At 42.6% G+C, this 21,113-nt stretch overlaps 1 protein-coding gene across 1 annotated transcript in view; it reads left to right on the top strand.

The window, feature by feature from the left end:
* The window catches only part of LOC138515171 (broad substrate specificity ATP-binding cassette transporter ABCG2-like), an 861,659-nt gene that overhangs the window by 262,210 nt on the left and 578,336 nt on the right, over positions 1 to 21,113 (top strand). The window contains exon 6 of the mRNA XM_069630157.1: positions 20,228 to 20,379. Coding sequence (XP_069486258.1) covers positions 20,228 to 20,379 — 152 coding nt within the window. The remainder of the gene's footprint in view (positions 1 to 20,227; positions 20,380 to 21,113) is intronic.

Here is a 21,113-nt window from a genome sequence, read left to right as displayed (position 1 = left end):
AGTTGAAACGTTACCCTTCCACAACTTGTACTAACATTCTTTGTTGTTCTCTGAACTTTTTACAACTTGTAATGCCCTTTTTTGCCCTCCAAAGGTCATGGACAGGAGGACTGCTTCTCCAAGGGGACCTATCCATTTCCTTTAGTCATTCTCTATATGGCAGGCCTTTTTAGAGGACCAACCTTGGGAGCTGCAATATGGGAGCTGAACATTCTTGAAAATGGCATCAGTCATGGCCATTCCTCCACCTGTGAGGCCACCACCACAACCACCTAGAGGACCTGGACAAGGGAACAGGGGCACTGCAGCAGATGAGCTGCAGGAGGAAGAGGAGGATGATGATGCAGTAGAAGAGGTACCTTCTACATCTGTTGGCCAGAGGGAGTACTGGGTGTGGAGGTTTTTCACCACTGTTGGGGAGTGCCGATGGCTCAGTCAGCCCGTGTGCGCCACACAGAGTGTGGAGCCACGCTCAGTCACGGCCAGAAGGGGTAGTACTCCTTCAGCACCACCTCTGTGTGCTGCCACACCCAGACTTTCCACCCGACTGCCCTTAGAAAGACAGTTCCTTTCACGCGATGTAGAGGCAGCACATTGACTGCGCCCTCATCTTCCACTCCTGCCACCACTCATTCCACCTCAGTGGGGAACAGGATTCCCACTGCTGTTTCACAGGCCATACAGGAGGCAGTTGGCCCATACCTTCAAGGGTCAACTGTCTTATCTGTGTACTGGGATGCACTCATCTGCAGGGGATCAATTCAGGAGCTCCTTTAAAGCTGCTGTTAAGGCCCATGAAAAGTATTGCCCCCTACTTTAGTTTTTTTACAAGTACTCGACATCTTCCCTTGTCTACCTGTCCCGTCTTATAGTGGTGGGTGCCCCTCCCCTCTCCCACCCTCCATCCTTTCCTCCCTCTCTCTGCCAGAAGAACAAAACATCTTTAAAAAATAGGTTCCATGGGAAACCACCTTTCAAAGTCTGAAAATAGAATATAAAAAAATGTGCATTATATATTCCTATGAACTTCATCTACTTTATATTAATGCAGGAAGCAGGTGGACTCCATAAGAATCTCCAGCATGTCTATCGCATTAAAATACATGCCGCTGCAAAATACTGGCACATTTGTATAGCAGAGAGGAAAAAAAGGTGACAGAAATAATGTTCTGTTCCACATCTCTATTCTGTCGTACAAACAATTAAAAATACCGTGTGAAGTGAATACAACGTGTTAAAGCCTCACTGAAGGCTTTTTCACCTTCCATTCACGTTACACCACCAAACACCTTCAGCTCCCTTGCTGTTTCTTCTCCCTTGATATCCGCGGACGGGAGAATATGTCCGTGGGCTAGACAACCAAAAAACTGAGAATGGAAGCTGTATGAAATGTACTCTTTATTTTTGTACTTTTTAATGTTGGCTCTTAAAAGAGCCTTTATGTTCTTGGAAGACTGTGATCTTAATATGTATACGCACAATGTGTACTGATTCATTTATTTTTTAATACATTCTCTTCTTCCAATTTCATTTCTTTCACATAAACTGTTTCATGCATTCCGAATAGTAAAAAGAAAATGGTAATTTCTAACACTTGTTAGATCTACTCCCTCTTTTCTGAAAATGTTCCCTCCATCCTGTCATATATTATAATTTTCAAAAGATAACATTCCAAAATCTTGCAGAAATGCATTTACAAGTTTATTGATATTCCGTCTTACTTTCCTTATTTGTGGACAAAACACTTTGGATCTTTCCCACACTTGTCTCTGACTAATTAGTGGGGGAAAAAAACATTGTGGAAAATGTTCCATCAAACTTTTGAACGTGTCTTTCATGGCAAACTGCTAAGATACACCAGTTACATACCCTGAGCTATCATCTCACAATGTACAAAAATCATTTTTGGATGTTTCAAATGAACCATATCTTGGGTAATAGTTGACTCCATCTCATGTCACAAACTCTATACCATACCTCCTTCAAATTTTCTAATCCAAGATTATGTGATCTGCTAAACTGCCCTGCATATATCTGCATCCAATTCACCCACACATCTCCTATAATCCAAAGTCTTCTTGCCGAGATCCATGTTTTCAGCAATTCAAACAAGAAATTAAGCACTTGCTGCCTTATTGGCCTCTACAGTGTAAGTCTTCCTCCACAAATTGAAGACCTGATTGCTAGAACCTCCTGATGTACGCTGAAATCCACGGTTTCCGCGGTCTCTGCAGTTGTCTTTTCCTGCAGCCCATGATAAAATAGCCCAGATGACACGTGTGATCTGTCCTCAAACAGTCTTGTATGTCTGCGGATGTCAGGGCACAGGGCAGCACTTCTTCCCTTTTTACCCTGAACTCTGAAACACTCCTTGATTGCCTACATTCAAACAGGGACGTCATTTAGGGGTCTCCAGAGGTCGCAAATGCGACCTTTGAGGTCTCCCTTGCGACCTCTAAAAAAAAATATATATATATATATATATATATTTGTTTTTCTCTTTTTTTGTAATGCAAGCTCCTGAGCTGTGGCTCTTTACTTCTGGGGTGACTGGCTTTCTTGTCAGACCCCTTTAAACAAAAGAAGAAAAATAAGAACAGGAGTGCCACAAGTCTAACACTTTCAGCACTGACCCTAAATAAGAAAGAATAGGAATACCAGATAATGTGTCTTTCTGGAATTCTATACAGTAACTGCTAGACTCATTAAAGGTTTATTGCAGGCACACTTCACGGGGTGAGTCACTGAGTTAGTCTGTTCTTAAACGCCTCAACTCAGCCTCTCATCCTTCTCAGGTTGATAAATGAGAACCAACACAGGTTGGGTGATATTGGGTGTATATTTTTTTCTATATAAAGCGCTTAAGCGTAAGTGCTATATAATAACACATCATTACCATTTGGTCATGGACGTCTGCTTGCATTCACAGTAATTTGGTAACATGGGCCTATACACACTGATCTTAACGATACATATGGTGATCCATTCTTGTATGAAATGTACATCACATTATAGTGATCTCGTAACCATATTTTTCGGAGTATACAATGCTATGTGATGCCACTTCCCGGTTTGCCAAGGGGTGAAAGGTCGTGTTCCATCGCTTCCCGTGATATCACTTCGGGGTGGGGTCAAATGACTGTGATGTCATCAGGGGTCAAGGGTCGTGTGATGTCACTTCCGCTACCCCTGGCATTTTGGTGAAATGACGTCCCTGCATTCAAACTGCCACACACCCATCCGCCAATCACATCCAACAACTCTACATCTAACCCTCTCACCTACGTTCAACAGTCCAGATGAATCCTTCAACTCTGAGAGTGCATTTATGCTGTGATGCTGTGATTCTGAGCCTCCTCTAGCACAACCTATTGTGTAAACATTTACAGATTTCTATTTCCAGACTCAACAGGATCTACATTCCACAATCTACATCTAAGAAGACATACTACTGATATGCTTTGATTTTAAAAAGTGCTATTTTATACCAGCTTTTTAATAATATAACTTGAAGAATAACTGATCTTCTGACCTGCAAAACATACTTCACTGCAGCACCCATCCAAACACTTGCTTTTAAAAGTATTTCTCCATACATAGTGACTCACATGTGCTACTAATAGCACCCACCAATTGTATAACCCATTCCAATCTGTAAGTTCTTATCCAATCCTGTTTGTTTCTTTTACATTCTTGGACTTGTACTTCTGTGTGTTACCAACTGTGCAATTCTATAATTAAAACCACCTCTATTATTATCAAACTACAATACAACAAATAGTAGCACCTTCTTTTAAAGAAATGACCACCCTTCTGTCAAAACCATAGCAGACCTTTATATTACACAGCCTTACCTTTAGCTTCACTTCAACTGCAACTGCTTTTCTATACTGCAAAACATGCTTCACTTCTGGACCGATTCCAATTGCTCATTACTGATTTTAAAACTACTTTGCCTTCCGTAGTGGATGCAATGTCATACTACTTATAGCAAGGAACAATTCTAGAATTTAAAAAACCTTAATTATCAACCCACAGCACAACAAATAATGACATATTTTCCTGTCAAACTATATCACTTACCCTTGCCTTTAACTTCCCATCAACTGCAAGCGGTTGTCTATGCTGCAAAACATGCTCCAGTGCAGCAGCCATCACAAGACTTTATTAGTGCTTTTCAAATTATTTCTGCTTCCATAGTGAATACCATGTCCTATTTCTTATAACAGGGCACAATGTTCACACTTCCCAAATATGTTTCTTTTATATGTACAGAAACAGAAAAATTACCAAAGAAACCTTCAGCCTGTGCGCACCACCTTTTATCCTGACAGGGAGAGTTAACAAGTGGCAGATGTCTATAGTTAGGATTACATGCCTCACTCAGCCTGGTCTCACTAAAGGAACAGAGCCATTGCAAGTCAGTAGAGGTAATCTTCCTGACCTCATTCCTCATCTTCCTCGGCTCAGTAGCGTTGTCAATGTGAAGTGGGGAGGAATTATGGGAGCTGTAGTTTCCCATAAAATAAGCAGGGCTAGGGGTTAGATAGGTTGTGGAAAAAAGGGGGGTACCATGTCTCACCATCAGTTGCTTCTCCCCCACTCCCTGAGGAACGCCTACCCAGGTGATGCTCCTTCGCTTGTCCACCCCCAGGGTCGGGATCCAAAACGATGGCCTTTCCCTGGCCACCTGAATACTGGATCCCCAGGCACTAGGTTGCGAAACACTCTTGGGTTTTTCACAGAAGGCAACATCATATACAAAGCACAACAGTCACCACTAGCAACAGTATTGATCCTCCTAAAAAAACTAAAAAAAGAAAAGTAACTAAATAGGTAGTGAACACTTTACAACTGAAAATGAACCCTCAAACTATATCTAGAAATGTCAATGTAGCCACAGTAAAACATTCCAAAAAATCTAATTTACAAAAATATTTCTGGCACAGAGTTTTTTAGCAATCTCAAAAAGCATCTGAAAAGTCACGTTCCTCACTTAAAAGTTACCAAAGAAACCTGATACTTGAAGCTCTGATTGACTGCGCATTCAAACTAAAAAGAACGTTCTTTATATTAGTTTTAAACAGAATGAAACCACTAACTAAATGAATTTAAAAACTTCTAAACATGTGCATTTTGAACATAGATAACTTTTCTAACTTCTGTACAGGTGAATGGTTTCACACCAGTAGCACAGAACCATATTACAATAAAGAAGCATATAAACAATAATAAACCAACCAAATTGCCATAGAGTTTAATGGAAGAGGCTATAAAATAGTAGCAGAAACCATTATGGGAAAAGAAACCGTAATGGAAAAATCTTCCCAAACAAACCTTCAACCAAATGTCCCTCATGTCCACACAATTTATCCAGTGTACAAATAGATGTGCAGCTCAATATGCAATGTGTGCCAACAGTTGTTGAAATGTTTACGACAATTCCTCAATCACTATGTTAAAATAAAAGACAAAAGTAGTATCAACATTTTACAAAACATGGACTCCTGCCCAGTGTGCTTCCACCCTGGACTATGAGGACATTCATTAGCCTGCATTTCAGGAACTGCGTGTAAAAGTACCTTCCATCATATTAAAGGTGTCTAGTCAAATGGTCGACAGACAAATGGTCGATAGACAATTGGTCGACACAATTTGGTCGACAGGACAAATGATCACATTTTTTTTAGTTATATATATTTTTTTAGGTTTTCGTTTAGGGAAAAAAGTGGTTTTTAGCAAATAAAAGAGGGTTGGGGGGACCCCCCCCAAAAAAAAAATTTGAAAAAACAAAAAAAAAAAATTCGATCATTTGACCTGTCGACCTTTTGGTGTCGACCATTTGTCCTGTCCAACATTTAGATTTGACCTACAACCCATATTAAAATGTTAGCAACACACCATTTGACTATGCAAAACCTTCTGCATAGATTGTACCATTCTAAAAGTCCCGCTCTAGAATCAGAAAAACTCAATCACAATCTCCTGAATGGAACAACCAAAGAACTCCTCCGACAAATAGAACATATAAAAATTAAATTATCGGAATTAGAAAACACAGTTAACTTACAAAACATTAACCAACAACTTTGTAACACTAACCCTATTGCATACACATTCAAAAATGAAATAGCAAAGTTTGAAAACACATCTGCTGAAAATCCAGACAAACTACGTGTTTGTTGTCACAGAACTTTCTATAAGAAAAGTACCAAAATAGTTATTTCCTACAATATAGAAGATGAGGAATAACAATGGCTCCAATTAGCCCTTTATCGTTGGGTACACTTTCTAATTCAGCTGTAGCACAGGATGATATTATTCACACCTTTTAAGTTCAATTATACAACATTAAGATATTATTCAGTTTCCAAGTTCAACTACACCACAGGATGATATTATTCACACTTTCTAGGTTCAGTTATATCGCAGTTAGGGTCACTTTCTAATTCATCTATAGCACAGGATGATATTATTCATACCTTCTAAGTTCAATTATACCACAGGTAGATATTATTCACACTTTCAAAGTTCAGCTATTCCACGGGATGATATTATTCACACCACCTAACTATACAACAGGGTGAGGTTATTCACACCTTCTGAGTTCAACTATACCATAGGATATTATTCAAACTTTCTACAGTTACGCTATTAGGCACATTTTTAAATTCAACTAAACCACAGTTATGCTATTAGGCACACGTTCTAAATTCAATTAAAACCACAGTTACGCTATTAGGCAGACTTTCTAGGTTCAACTAAACCACAGTTACGCTATCAGGCACACTCTCTAAATTCAACTTTGGCACAGTGAGGTTATTAGGCACACTTTCTAAATTCAACTAAGCCACAGTTCTAACCAAAACTTTATTTTAGACAGTACTTTTTGAACGTCCCTGCCTCCTAGAAAAACTACATTTAAATATTTTCTGGACATCTCTGCCTCCTAGATAAACTACATCAGGTAATTTAGTTCTTTTCATACCAAAGCTACTAATTCTCTCCCTTTTCAATACCTCTTCGCATTTATTCTACTGTATGGCCACCCTGCTGGAACCTAATTTGTTTACAATAAACATATTCAGTTGTGTCTATATTTTTAGGTACTAAATACATTTGCTTGTCTCGTTTTGCCTGCCCTTCTGTCTTCTGGGCTTTCTTTTTTTTCCATTTACAAAAATTGTATATCCCTTCAGGGGAAATACTTATCTTTTCTCCTACATCGACATTCTCAGATGTGGAGACGCTTAAAACATTCAAACAATATATTGTTACAACAATAAAAAAAGGTACGACGTCGTCTTCTCCATCTCCTAGGCGCATCCGTAGCAGAAGAGGACGTCATTTGCAGGGATCCCTGTTCTCTGTTGAGAATCGAAATAGAAACAAAAGTCATTTGGATGCTGGCAAGGAGGTCAAGTTACTTCCTAAACTAGATTCTGTCTCCTTGCTGCTAACAATTTTTTTTGTCTGGATTCACTTCTATCTTTTTTCAGCCCATTTGACTCACAGGCTTTCCCTGACTCGTTGGTGCACAAAACAATTACTTCTCATGAACCCTGTATGATGATAGGGCTTAATACTTAAGTTTTCTGCTTTGCTGCATGTGCTTCCTGTTAATCTGTAAATACTTCCTGCTCAGCTATAAATGCTTCTTGCTCAGCTGTAAATGCTTCCTGCTGCCTTTCTTCGCCAACTTTCTTCCAATCGTGTTGGACCATGATCATTTTCATCTGTGCTTTGTTTTCATCCTGTTGAGACAAATAAAATGTTTTGCCGCACACTATCTCCTCCTTACCCCACTATACTAATCGAGTCTACCCCTGTTTTTCTAGACTATGGCACCAATTCCTACTATGTGCCTTCATATTGTAACATACAACACTCATCGTTTGCCTTCCGTAACATTTTTTTATACCTGTTTAAACTCTACCCTTGTTGGGATTCTGCCAACCATTCAAATGTACAAAAGGGTACCCACCGTCCATTCAGCGTCTTCTATGTCTTGCGTTGTCTGATGTGGCCATGCTTTCATCTATATGCTATTCTTATTTACACCTGATTGCACCTATCTTGGGAAACAATGGCTACATAATTTAAGACACTGGGCCTCATTACGTGTACCCCGGTAAAAACGGGGTCATTACCGGCATGGCGGAACGAGCGGGTCTGTGCTCGTATGACCCCGCTAATAGCGGGTGATTACGAGTGTGCGAGCACGCGCAAACGCCCATTCCGGTAATGGCCATACCGGCATGCCGCTAAAGTCCCTCCAACCCCCAGATAGCGTCATAACGGGACCTGCCGATACCGCCACCGCCTAGGAGGAACCCCTAAATACCGATCCGGTAATACCACCATGCTAATACCGGGCCTGTAAAACCAGACCCGGAAATAACGTCATCATGTCGGAACGGGTAATTGGCCGGTGGCCATCTTTAAAAACACAATCCATTGCAATCCTCACAAACCACCAGTCGAATCCTGTTGTGCTCTGTGGAAATACCCTAAGGATGTCCAAGGCCACCCGGAAGACCACCCCCCAGCAGCGGAAACAGTGTTTCTCAGACGCAGAGCTAAACATGTTGGCAGACACTCTCGCTGCACATGCAGACATCATTAAAGCAAATGACATGAAGCGTGAGGCCCAGCTCAAAAAAAAGGAAATCTGGCAGGAGGTTGCCCGGAAGGTGTCGGCTGCGGGGACCACCCCACGCACTGTCCGTGACTGCCGCAAGAGGTGGGACGACCTCCGCTTGAGGGTGAGAAACATCATGTCAAGCAACAGGAAGGCGGCCATGGCAACAGGCGGGGATCCCCACTCACCTGCAAAGCTGATGCCCTGGGAGGAGACTGCGAGCAGCTTCATTGACCCTGAGTCAACTGAAGGATTCGGAGAGATGGAGATGGGTGTGGCATCATCCCCAGAAGGAGGTGAGTGACCCTGCACATCCCAGTAGGGGAAACCATTACGTAGCACAAGTGATGTGGAGGAGAGACTAGGCAAGGCAATGCTTGTCCCTACACCCACATCAACATATCCAAGTCCAGATTGTGGGCCAAACCCTGCCACACAGAAACGCATGCTGAGTGACAATCCCATCACCAACACACAGCCAACACACCTGGACCGTGCCCATGTAACACATCACACAAACCCCAAATCAACGGCATGCCACCTGCCATGCATTGAATGCCAACATGCCCCCTCAGAACACCAACCGTGACACACCTGTAAGACATGAATGCCTGTATGTATGAATATCGAACAGCACAATTGTTTGCCTCTGGCATGTGACACCATCACTGATGACGTGCATCTCTTCTGCCCCCAGGCACCGATGAGGAAGATGCCAGTCAGGAGAAGACCGCAAGGGCATCCACATCACACCATAGGAAAAAGGCGCCCGCCACCACCACCCCCCAGCCAGACAAGCAGCCCACACCCACAAGCAGTGTGCCTGACCAGGTGGAAAGACAGCCACCTACACCTGCTGCCAGTGTGCCAGTCACTATCAGGAACTGCAGCACACACCCACACCAGTTGGAGGGGGGTCACTTCCTGCGTCACCCACCACTGAGGATGTCTCGGATGCCAATGTGGAGATCGAGGGAGTCACAGTAGTGACTTCTACATCCCACCCCAATCCCCCTGCCCACCCCCCCATATGGAGCCCTCAACCACCTACAGCAGTGATGATCCCTGCCTCCGTGACTCTGACCTGAGGGATTTGGACTTGTGCCCCTTTGAGGAGGACAGCACCCAGGATGTAGGCCCTGTGCATGCACCATCCAGCACTCCAGCTCCCAGCACTCCAGCTCCCTGCACTCCAGCTCCCCCCAACACCCTGGAGTCACGCCTGTCGAGGGTCGAGGCCCGACAGAAGGCAATGCTGGATCTCCTGCGGCAGTATATAGCCGATGGGCAGGACACAAATAGGGGTATTGCAACAGCCGTTGCGGGGACCACAGCGGCCATCGCAGTGAACACAGCCACCGTGAATGCGTCGGCTGTGCTCATGAGGGACTGTCTGGGGGCAGTAACCCAAGTCCTCACATCCATCCTGCTCCATATGCAGCGGCCACGCCTTGGAGCAGGTGTGGAACCTGCCTCGAACACATCCACAGCCAAAACACCTGCATCCTCAGTCCCCGAAAGCCCTGTGCGGCTGACCCGGAGGAGTGTACGGCGTCAGAGATGCCACCCCCGGACAACAAAAAGTCCAGGAAGTAGAGTGCCCAGACAATGGGAGTGGGACACATGGTTGTGGGTGAAGGGAACCATTTCAAAGAGTACAATTGTTTTTTTTGGGGGTTTGTTGGGTGGGATTGGGAGTGGACTGGGTTTTTTTGGGGGTTGTTGGGTGGGATTGGGAGTGCACTGGGGTTTTTTGGGGTTTGTTGGGTGCGATTGGGAGTGGACTGGGGTTTTATGGGGTTTGTTGGGTGGGATTGGGAGTGCACTGGGGTTTGGGGGGAGTGATTACATTTTGTCTCTGTTAGACAAAATACACCCGTTGTGTGCAAAAAAAATTAAATGGCTGGACATTGTTCATTTTGTGCATGTCCATTTAATGTGTGACGGTGTTCAGTGGCCAACTTCCAACAATCCCAGTGTGCATGTCCACATGGACCCAGTGTGTCAGTGACACATGTCCATCATTGTCCCTGTGGGTCAAAAGTATTCGTGAATCAGTGCTATTTGGTCTGGACATGCTCATGTCCCTCTACGTATGCAAGATTGTTACGTTGATGCATACTATACTGTTATGAGGCGTGGTAGTCTGGATGGCGTTAAATAGATGATGCAGGGTGTATTGATGCATGCTGAGGCGGATGTGCTGTGGATGTACAACAATGTTTAGCCTCCCCTTCATGCTGTGTATTATACACAGTGCATGGTCACACTAGCCACATTGGCACAGTTGCAATCCTATTCAGTCATGCATTGCTTGTCATACCCATGGTGGACTGGTCGTGCCTCTTACTTGTTGTCATTGATATGCATAAATGGTAAAATTGTGCGCCAGTGATGTGTCATGCTCTGTTTGGGAGGTTCAGGTCAGGAGTGTTTAGCTCTGCATGCATTCTACAATCACCGACTTATCCCACCCAGGTGGAGAATGCACCCCCCCCTTTCCCACCCAGGTGCAGTATGCATCACTCCCTCTTTCCCACCCAGGTTGGTTATGCATCCCTACACATCAGTGCCCGAAAGCACTGCCATGGGCCAGTTGGGTAACTCACCAAGCAGCCAGGCACGTGGTCCAGCATGTCGCTCCATGTGACGGGGTAGTGTGGAGTTGCGCAGCACCATGGCATCATGTGTTGATCCGGGAAATCGGGCACAGCAATGTGTGATGATCTTTCTGGAGTCACATACCATCTGCACATTGATGGAGAGGTATTGCTTGTGATTGCGGTACACCGCCTCTATGGCATGGGGGACTACCAATTCAACATGGGTGCAGTCCAGGGCACCAACACAATTGGGCATGCCTTCCAGTGCATGGCAAGCTACTTTGGTGTTGGCTATCTCCTGGGCAGTCCGTGGTAGGGATATGTGGGTGCTTGCGTGCTTCAGGAGGGCATCCAGCACTTAGTTCAACATGCGTGAAATATGTGGTTGTGAAATGCCATGCAGCTGCCCCACTGTGTGTTGATGGGTGCCTGTGGCCAGGAAGTGGAGCACGGACACCACCTTTAGTAGCGGGGGAATGGCAGTGCATATTTCTATGAGGCTGGCAATGTCATTGTGTATCATGTCCACTATGGTGGTGATGGTGTCCCGGTCCAACCGGTACAGGGTGCGCATTTCCTCAGGGGTTAGGTTGAATGGCCTGGGTCTGATGCGAGGGATTGGTGGCTGCCTACGAGGCACTGCTGGCTGCGCTGGTGGTAATTGCTGGGCCTGTCTCACCCTCCTCCTTCTCCTCCTGCGTCTCCTCTGTGCTGCCTGTTGTTGCTGCTGTTGTTGTTGATGTAGTTGGTGTTGTTTTTGTAGTTGTTGCAGTATTGGCATGTCCTCCAGTGCCATGATTGCAACAGCTAGTGGTAGCATTTTGGTGTTGGAAGGGTTGTGGTGTGTGGGTGTGCTCATTTTATGCTGGCCCAGCCTCCATTGAGTCCATCTGTGGTGTTTGTGTGCACCTGTGGCAGTTAGCTTGATTGCTGATTGCTGTTTGCGGATGGTCTGCCATGCCGGTATGGCCGGCATCGTTCCGCCCATGATTACCGGCTTCTGGATGCCGGTATTTGCATGTCTGCGTGGTTTGGGATGTCCTCCTATTACCGGCATGCCGGTATTTGCTCCCGGAAGGGTTCTTGTATGTGCCCATGCCGCTATTAGAGGCACCGTTATTTAGGGTGCTGCTAATAGCGGGTTGCTGGGTCATAATACACCAGAGCGGTAAGCGATGACAGTAATCCTTTACCGGCATCGTTTTTCCATTACCTCCAACCTCGTAATGAGGCCCACTTTGTCTCAGGCTGCCTCTTTTTCTGTTACTCACCTGGGTCCTTTTATTTCTAATAATGATCAACAGTATGTCAACACCCTGTGGTATGAACCAGTACCTACCCCTTTTTTCTCTTCTCCCTATTCATAAACACCTCTGTCATAATATACTGTCTATTCCCCTATTAAGGCCATGCAGACATTCCTCCTATGTTCACGCAGGGTCCATGATTTTCATCTGTAACATGAACCAACATTGTTACAGGCACTCAAAAAATTGTAACTTACTTACCCTTTGTGTGTTCTCTTTGAATTGGTTCCATACAAAATTGTCCTTGTCTGGTTAACCCAATTTTGGTCAACCATCCCTTTTTTGTTCTCCGTTACTCCATAATTCTTTTTTATTACTCTGAGCAACTTTTCCAATGTTGGACTTTAACCCTCACTGATGCTATTTGTTTTTTCAATTTAAAATGTTAACTTCTTTTTATGCTCCCCTTTTGATTTACGATCCATTCCTTCATTTATCCAATCAGTTCTTAATTTATTTTATATTTATTTATTTATGTCATCCAAATGACTCCAATTCCTTAGACTGAGCTCTTTATTCTTATACTGTTTAAGGTAAACTATTTATTTTTATCTTCTCTTAATTCATTTTTCTGGACTTATGCCAAAAGGCCCAAAGTCCACCTACCTTTATCGACACTCTCTCCAATTTTCTTTAATTTATACTGGATGCTGCTACATTATTGTTAGATGTACTAAAATGTTTCCTTCTCTATCCTTTTAATGTGTGATGTTCCTAAGGAAAACACCACTTCATACTCCATTAAACCCTATCTAGATATATTGCTATGCATGACGTTACTTAACCTAGACTTTTTTAGGAGAACTATTACTGTCCTCCATGATCCATTATTATTATTCCGTCCTTGATCAATTGCCATATTTCCTTACTCTATGGCTGTTTCTAATTCTGTGAAGGTCATCTGTTCCCCCCCTTCTTGTTCATAAATATCTGTGGTCTGACACTAAATTCACCAAATACTCTCACCACTTTTTTACTAGGTCACACAGCGATACTACTGTGCTTTTGCTACAACAATAAAAACTCTGGTTTCTACCAGAAATGTCTAATCTGGCCTTTTGCCTTACACATGACACTATGGACGCACCCATATTCAAATGGTGCTTTCCCAAAACAAAACAAACTCTCCCTTAATCACCTAAATAACATCATCATGTTTAGGTTTTTATCATCCAATCCTTTCCTCAAACACTGGCAAGTGCCTGTTGCAGATATACCAAAAATTCATCATAAAACCGTCTCCTCCAGAGACTGCTAGTTCCTCACTAGACAAAACCCTATATTTATAGTCTTCTATAAACATCCTCAGTCTTCTAATATTCATTCACCACCTTTCTGTCTTTGATGCATGGAAATACAGTCCCAATGTCTACCACTACAACATAAATTGTTCTCCCTCTGCTATATTAATTCTCGCCACTCCTTGAGTCCTAGTGCCACTAACAATTCTGAATGCATCAAGTCACCTTGTGAGACTGTCCCACTGTGAATGCATGCATACCCTTGTCCTTATGGAAAGATTTCTCCCTTTTTTTAAACCGACACTTTGGCTTTTGCGTGTCACTGTTTATTCCGTGTTTGCACATTGCTGAGCCTGCATGTGGGCTCACTTACTTGCCCTCTGTAGTAAATCTTTTTTGCACCTTACCTAAGCTGCTGTACCTGCTGCACTCCCAGCGCTCATGTCTGATGCAATGGGGGTCATTACAAGTTTGCCGGTCCAGGAACTACGGTACCAGTAAGCTTGCCGGTACTGTAGTTCCCGGACCAGCAAACTATGAGTTCTGCTCGCGGGTGCCATTATGTCCGCCAGGTCTGTCCTGGCGGCCATACTGGCACCCGCAAGCAGAGCACGTCAAATGCACCGGCACCATTTTTAATGGTGCCGGTGCATCCGACCTCCCCATTCCCATTGAGTCCTATGGGGCTCAAATGGGAATGGGGAGCATTTCATTCCGGCGCCTGCGAATGGGCAATTACTGGGTCTGGCAGGGCCATAATGACCCGGTAATTGCCAATTCGGGGGCGCCTGAATTTTTCAGAAGGTTACTGGCAAGGCTACAGCCAAACTTATAATGAGGCCCAATGTCTGATCCTGGGCAAAAAAACCTTCCTTGATTTGTGAGCTATACACTAGGGGGTGTGCTGTCCCCGCTCTTGAAAATTGCCCATTTCTGCATCAATCCTCACCTCCTACACATGCGTGCAAGGTGCTCTAACATACCTCATGTCCAAGCTGCAGGAAGTCTCATAATTTGCCCCTCCTGAATGTTTTGACTATCATTCAATGTGCTTTGAAACCCACCTTGGTTACTCTGAAAATATCCCTACTTATTCTGGATGCCTCTGTCTTGGAAGCCTCCCCTACCTTGTGGTACGAATCCATTACTACCTTGAAAAAGCTACCTTTGGTTCTTCACCTGCGGCATGCTTTCTGCTTTACAGTGAACCAAATCTGTCTCTACTAGTCAACATTGCCCCTTCAATGGCGTACTTGGATAATTTATTTTGCACTGACTTTGCCTCTTCGCTTTTCCTAGTATCGTCTTTATTGCGATTCTTTTCTTGCAAGAGTCTGCAATAGTGTGCGATGGTCAGCTGAATTTCTGACCACAGTTTTGCCTCCATACCCACTAACTTCTTGAGCTGTTTCTGTACCGGGTCTGGCAGCTCTTGGCATAGTATATGATAGAACACAGGTATCGATATTCCCAAGCTTCGCGTGTCTCCAAGGCCCACTGCTCTTGGAAATTCTGAATTTAAACAAGCAGGTCTTCCCCTTCCTACATCTTTTCCGCCATTATAGCTCCCATATCGGACGTGTCTGGATGCAGTACACTAAGCGCTTTCCAGACTGCCGCTCTACAGTTATTGAATGGTGCTCCGTCATGAGCAGTGTTAACCGTAATAACTCCAGCATACCCTGCTCTAGACCAAACTTCATCAGCTCTCTCTTCAAGGATGGCAATCAGGAGACCTTTAATGTCCCCTATAGCCAGTGTATTTCCTCCTGTCATCTTTTCTAATTCATGTATCCATTTCCCAGTGCCAAAAATTGGACTCGGGATTTTACACCTTAAATTATCCTTACCCATCTGGGGTCAAGGCATATATTATGGCCTGTCTCCTCTCTTTCTTTAACAAAAGAAACTTGTGAAATCCCAAACTCACATTCACCTCATCTCCCATCGTCAGTCTGTTTATAGCAAGGACAATGGCAATGCACCACCTTCTTCCTGGCAGCAACCTTAGCCTGTTCACAAAATGTGGCGAGTTCCTTCTCTGATCATGGGACTGCAAACATCCCTCAGGTCTACACACATTACCTACCTCTTCCCCACGGAAAGTTGCTCTGTTCTAGTCTGACATAGCCTGTCCCCAAATCATGTGTTTATTCCTCTTTCAATTTCTATTTTACATCAACCTACCCATAGACAAGGCTCTCATGCTTGAGGCAAAACAAACCTCTCATTTTTATTTTATTCTGCATTGGTGCAAGCTGTTGATTCCAAACGCTGCCAGCGATGCACTCACTTGTCTGTGATTTGTAATTTTTCCCCATTACTCCTAAATATTTTCTCTGTTTGATCAACTTTGACCTTCGCAAGCTTTTCTTCGAGCCAGCACAGAATGTGCCGATATCTGCCACATTCTTTTCCTGTGACCTCATTGCTTACGATGGCAGTGAAGTATAATTCCTGTTCTTCATTCTCGCTTGCGTACTGCAAGAATCTCAGTATTTCTAAATATAAATATGCAAATCTGTGCCCTTCTAGTCTTCCAAAAAAAGACCAGCTGTTCTTTATGTCACCTATCATTTTAACTTGTAAATGATATTCTATGTATTTGTTTGTGTGTGCTTGCAAGTGTGCATGCGTATTCTTAAATACAGTGTCCATGGTGTACAGATTACTTTACATTTCCATAAAACCAGGTGTACCTTTGTACATGTGTCTGCATGTGTGCGTGTGTGTGTGTGTGTGTGTGTGTTCCTGCTCATGTAAGTGCATCTTCATGGATACCTGCATATGTCGGTACAGCTTGCTAGCACTTTCTTCAATGATTTACCGCTTCTTTTTAAACTGCATTTTTATATTTTTTCAAATGTGTCATGTTAGCTCAGAAATGTCTGTCAAATACTGTTTTTTCCCATTTATTTCTGTCATTTCCCACAACTTATTTACTGTGCCTGCTCAAGCACTATCCACTAGCACATTGGTATCTTTGTGCCTTGTTTTGCATACAAAAACACAATTTGAATCTCAGCTACACCTCTCTCAAATTGTGTACTCCTGTGCACCTTTTCTCTGATTTCATTTCCAAATTTCTATGAAATTCTCAGACAAAATATATATCACTGGGACCATCTCTTCCTTTCTTGCCATCTGTCTACTGTGCAAATTTATTTGATGCATTTTTTAACCTCACATGCATGCTACCATTGTAGTGCAATATTTCTCTATTCTCAACTCCTTAGTTATGGTGCACATAAAAAAAACATGTAATTTAAAAGGATAACATGCCTCCTTCTCTTCTCATTGCAGTGCATAGCACCAAATAACCTATAGATATTTCTCACAATGCATTTATCAAAAGGCATTCATTGGCAGCTAGCTTTGACATGACCAAAGCACTGCTTTTACAATGAAAACACAGTCCATGCAAAAAATATTCACACAACCATGAGACTTCAATCATGATTTCACCACATGATCAATCAACCTTTTATAATTCAAAAACAGCTTCTGTGATTCTTAAACAATATGTCAGTGTGGTTTTCCCAGACTCCACACATGGCTTTTAACTTCAACTATTCACTTCTCCTGAATCTAAAAACATCAATTTGTTAACTTGCTCCGTTCACAAACACAAGCTTTCTTACATCTGTTTTTCATCATTTACTCATTGCCAGGTTTTTCACACATACTGCCTGAAAAATGCATTCTACTCAAAAAGACTGCTTCTGCGAACATAAATGAGCTGCGTCAGCTGTAACCAAACACTGTCCTTTCGTAGTGCGTGCGGTCTTATCTTGGCAAACTGTCAAGCTACGTACTTCCAAAGATAAATCTCCTTTTCTGCACAAGAGCTACTTCTCAAGCCTTGTGCGTGTCTCAACTCCTATTCTTTAATTCAAGCACAATTACAGCTCTCTCTTCTGTGAATTACACAGCCTAAATTAAAGCACTATTTCTCACATTTTTGTCAGTTCTTATCTTTCCTTCGTTTCTAACAAAATCAGTGCTGTTTTCTGTCGTATGGGGTTCATTAGGTAGATTAACCTGTCTAGTTTTGACAAATGCAAGAATTAACTCTTTATTTACTGGATTTTGGTTTTTATAAGGGTTCAAAGTGAAACATTTTTTCCAACCTTTCCTTCATTTTTTCACTAAATATTGTATTTTTCAAACTTTTAAACAACGTGCCCCTATATACTTCTGTCCATAGCATATATTTATCTCATATTTTCTCCATAATTAAACATTACATTTCTGGCTTGGTGCCAATTTTTCCTTAAACTCAATAAAACACATTCTCATTTTAAACTCAGTAAAATGCATTCTCTGTAATTGCACAATATACAACACAGAATATAACACATAACACAAAACAGACAAACAAACAGACTCGACCGGTCACATATATATATCTCTTATCTCTTACAATCTTTTCTCTAAGACTCGTTTTGCCCTCTAAATCAATACTCTGCGGTGTTTAAATCAACCTCTTTAAGTTACGTCTTTAACCGAACTCATCATCTACTGCTTCCGCTATGGGATTTTAGGTTAAGATTTCTTCTGTTATGTTCTTTAAAATGCAGGCACAGGGCGTATTCTATTATCGTGGCGCTCTCCTCACGATACCTCTTAATTGCTCGGCCTCTCACAAGTCAATTGCTAAATAACTCCTTAACACTCAACATCTTGAGTTAATTCCCATCCTCTGTTATTTCTTCAAAACTGCTTATAATACACTTTAATAAGAGCGATCTTTCCCCCAAAAGAATTTGAAGAGGGGGTTCCCCACAAGTGATTAAATTTGCTTCTTGAAGACCCTTAAATGTATCCCAAACAAAGTATTCTAAGAGGGGTCTGCAAGTTCTTTCAAAGTTTTTTCTAAAAAACTTTAAAACTGATCAAGAATATTTTTTTCTAAAATACGTCTCCCATAAGTGGATAAATGAATCATTTATTACATTATTTTTCTGAAAATGCCTGAAAAAAACCCAACTTAAATATTTTTTTGGGGAAGATTTCCAAAAATAACTTTGAAATAATTTTTCTTGGAAGACGGCCAAAATAATTGCCTTCTCCAACCCCCAGGTGCCAAGGCCCTCTCCCATGCTATCAGGCCTGCATGTCCCTTATCTTTTATTGATGTTCGGGGGCAACTGCAGTTTGCCCCCCCCCCCACCTCTCTTCCTCTCTCTCCCTCTTTCAGGCCGCATAACATGCTTTACTTTGTCTTCAAGGGTCTTTTTTCTTGAGGCATCCTAAGACTCCTGACAGCTAGCTCTCCAAATGTAAATGAGGGTGCCGTCATCCCCACACCGGGCATTGGCATCTCTGGGCAGGGAAGGCACTCTGGAATAAAGCAGGACACTCAGACTGGTTTCCAAAAGACATCAAGTTTTATTTTCCTCCAGGCAGGACACATCATAGAAGCTTACACTACATCTCTGTGCCTGTGCTACAATTCTGTGCATTTCCTATCTTATATACACTCTAGGAAGTTGAGGTAATGGCCTGATCAGAAGTACAACACCCTTTCTACCTATGATTCGTTGACATATAATGGCATGATCAATGTACAACCTCTCTTCTTGCTTGTATTTTGTTGGCCTATCAGTCACTCAGAACTAGTCTAAACAGGTTTTATTCACTCATCCTCCCCACCAGTGTCCTCTGCATGAACTTTTATTTAAAAAAAGTCTGTCCATTGAGGTCATCATGAGTTAGCAAAAACTCAACCATTTTGTATGCTCAAGCATCAATCTCAGAGTACATGACTTTGTCCTAAACCCAAAATGGCTGACTAATTTCAAAATGCCCGACCAACCTATTATTACCCATAACTTCAGGTCTCCTTAGTTTTAAACCTAGATTCTTTGGTAATGTATCATAACATGTACTACCTGACACATTCTCTACTGCACATGACATTCTGACCCCACAATAAATCATCCTTCAAAGCACTTTCCTATAAGGCATTGCAATTCTGATTTCTACAACATTTAGAGTCATTGATCACACCAACAAGTTATCCTCATTCGGTTTGAGGGGGAGTGGGTCTATCTCCATTACATTCAATTTGAGGGTGAAGGGGTGCACGTCCCCATACAGTGGATGTGTGAAAGCTGCAGAGCAGGTGCTCACGCGTGTATGTAAGAATAGGAAGGGCTCATGTTACTGTCCCCTCCTTACTACACGGACCCTTTTGGGGTGGTTTGGGCCTCCCCTTAAACCTCCTCTCTGTCTCCCATCCAGTAGCTGGGGTCGGGCCTTGGGCCCTTTGAGCTTCCCACTGTGGGTCCACAAGGTCAGGCAGGGGTAACAGAATATACTTGGGAAAAGGTACCATTTATGGTAATTGTTTTGATTTCAGTATGAACTAAACATTGACACAGTAGTAACATGTTCTAGCTGTTCGTGATGTATTTCTTTGTTTGCTTTTAGGATGTCTCACCAAGGAAAGACCATCATCTTCTCGATTCATCAGCCTCGGTACTCCATCTTCAAGTTGTTTGATAGCTTGACATTGTTGGCTAGTGGAAGAATGATGTACCATGGAAAATCCCAAGAAGCATTATCATACTTTCAATCAATTGGTATGTTTACTTTGATGGATAAGACAAGATTGTATGGGTAGCATTGTACTCCGAATGGAATACCCCACTTTAATCTATCAGAGATGCATAGTTTGTCTAATTAACTACATAATTAAACAGTACATTTTCTATAGGTAAAATATTTAACAATTAACTTTGAAATCTGCCTTGTGTCTACTCGTTCTGTGGGTTCATCTAGTAGACAAGCCTTCAGCATGATCACTACCCCTATGTAAACCTTTCCTTAAGAACCACAGAAAAATAAAGCAGAAGTGTAGTAGCTGTAGAACTTACTTCTGAATTATTGGCCCTATTCCTATGGAGGAAATGGTCACATTAGTTTACATAGCTATAGGTGCATTGTAAAATATTTAATGCCAATCCATACCCATTATGTATCCGTTGAAGGCAATATTTTTCATCGAGAAAGAGATAGAATACACCATCAACCATCTGGTGGGTTTAAAAAAGCATGACAAATCCCATCTACCTTTGAAATGTGAGCATAGAATCGGTCTTTTCGGCTAACAAACCACAGCACCACCCCTTAATCACCCCTGGAAGTTCACCTCCAAATTAGAACCACTGAGCAATATTTTGTGGTTATGCAAATTGAGCATGCCTTTGGCTCTGGAAAATTGTCAGTCTTATAGGTCAGCTCTTAAGGATACTAATAACCACATACTTGTTCCACTCTCATTAGGGATCATCACAGTGGTTTAGGGTGACACTTT

The sequence above is a fragment of the Ambystoma mexicanum genome, chromosome 6q (assembly GCF_040938575.1).
Source record: "Ambystoma mexicanum isolate Mex_15411 chromosome 6q, UKY_AmexF1_1, whole genome shotgun sequence".
Classification (NCBI taxonomy): Eukaryota; Metazoa; Chordata; class Amphibia; order Caudata; family Ambystomatidae; genus Ambystoma; species Ambystoma mexicanum.
Note: the sequence above shows the minus strand (reverse complement) of the source record. Positions and strands in the feature narration are given on the sequence as shown.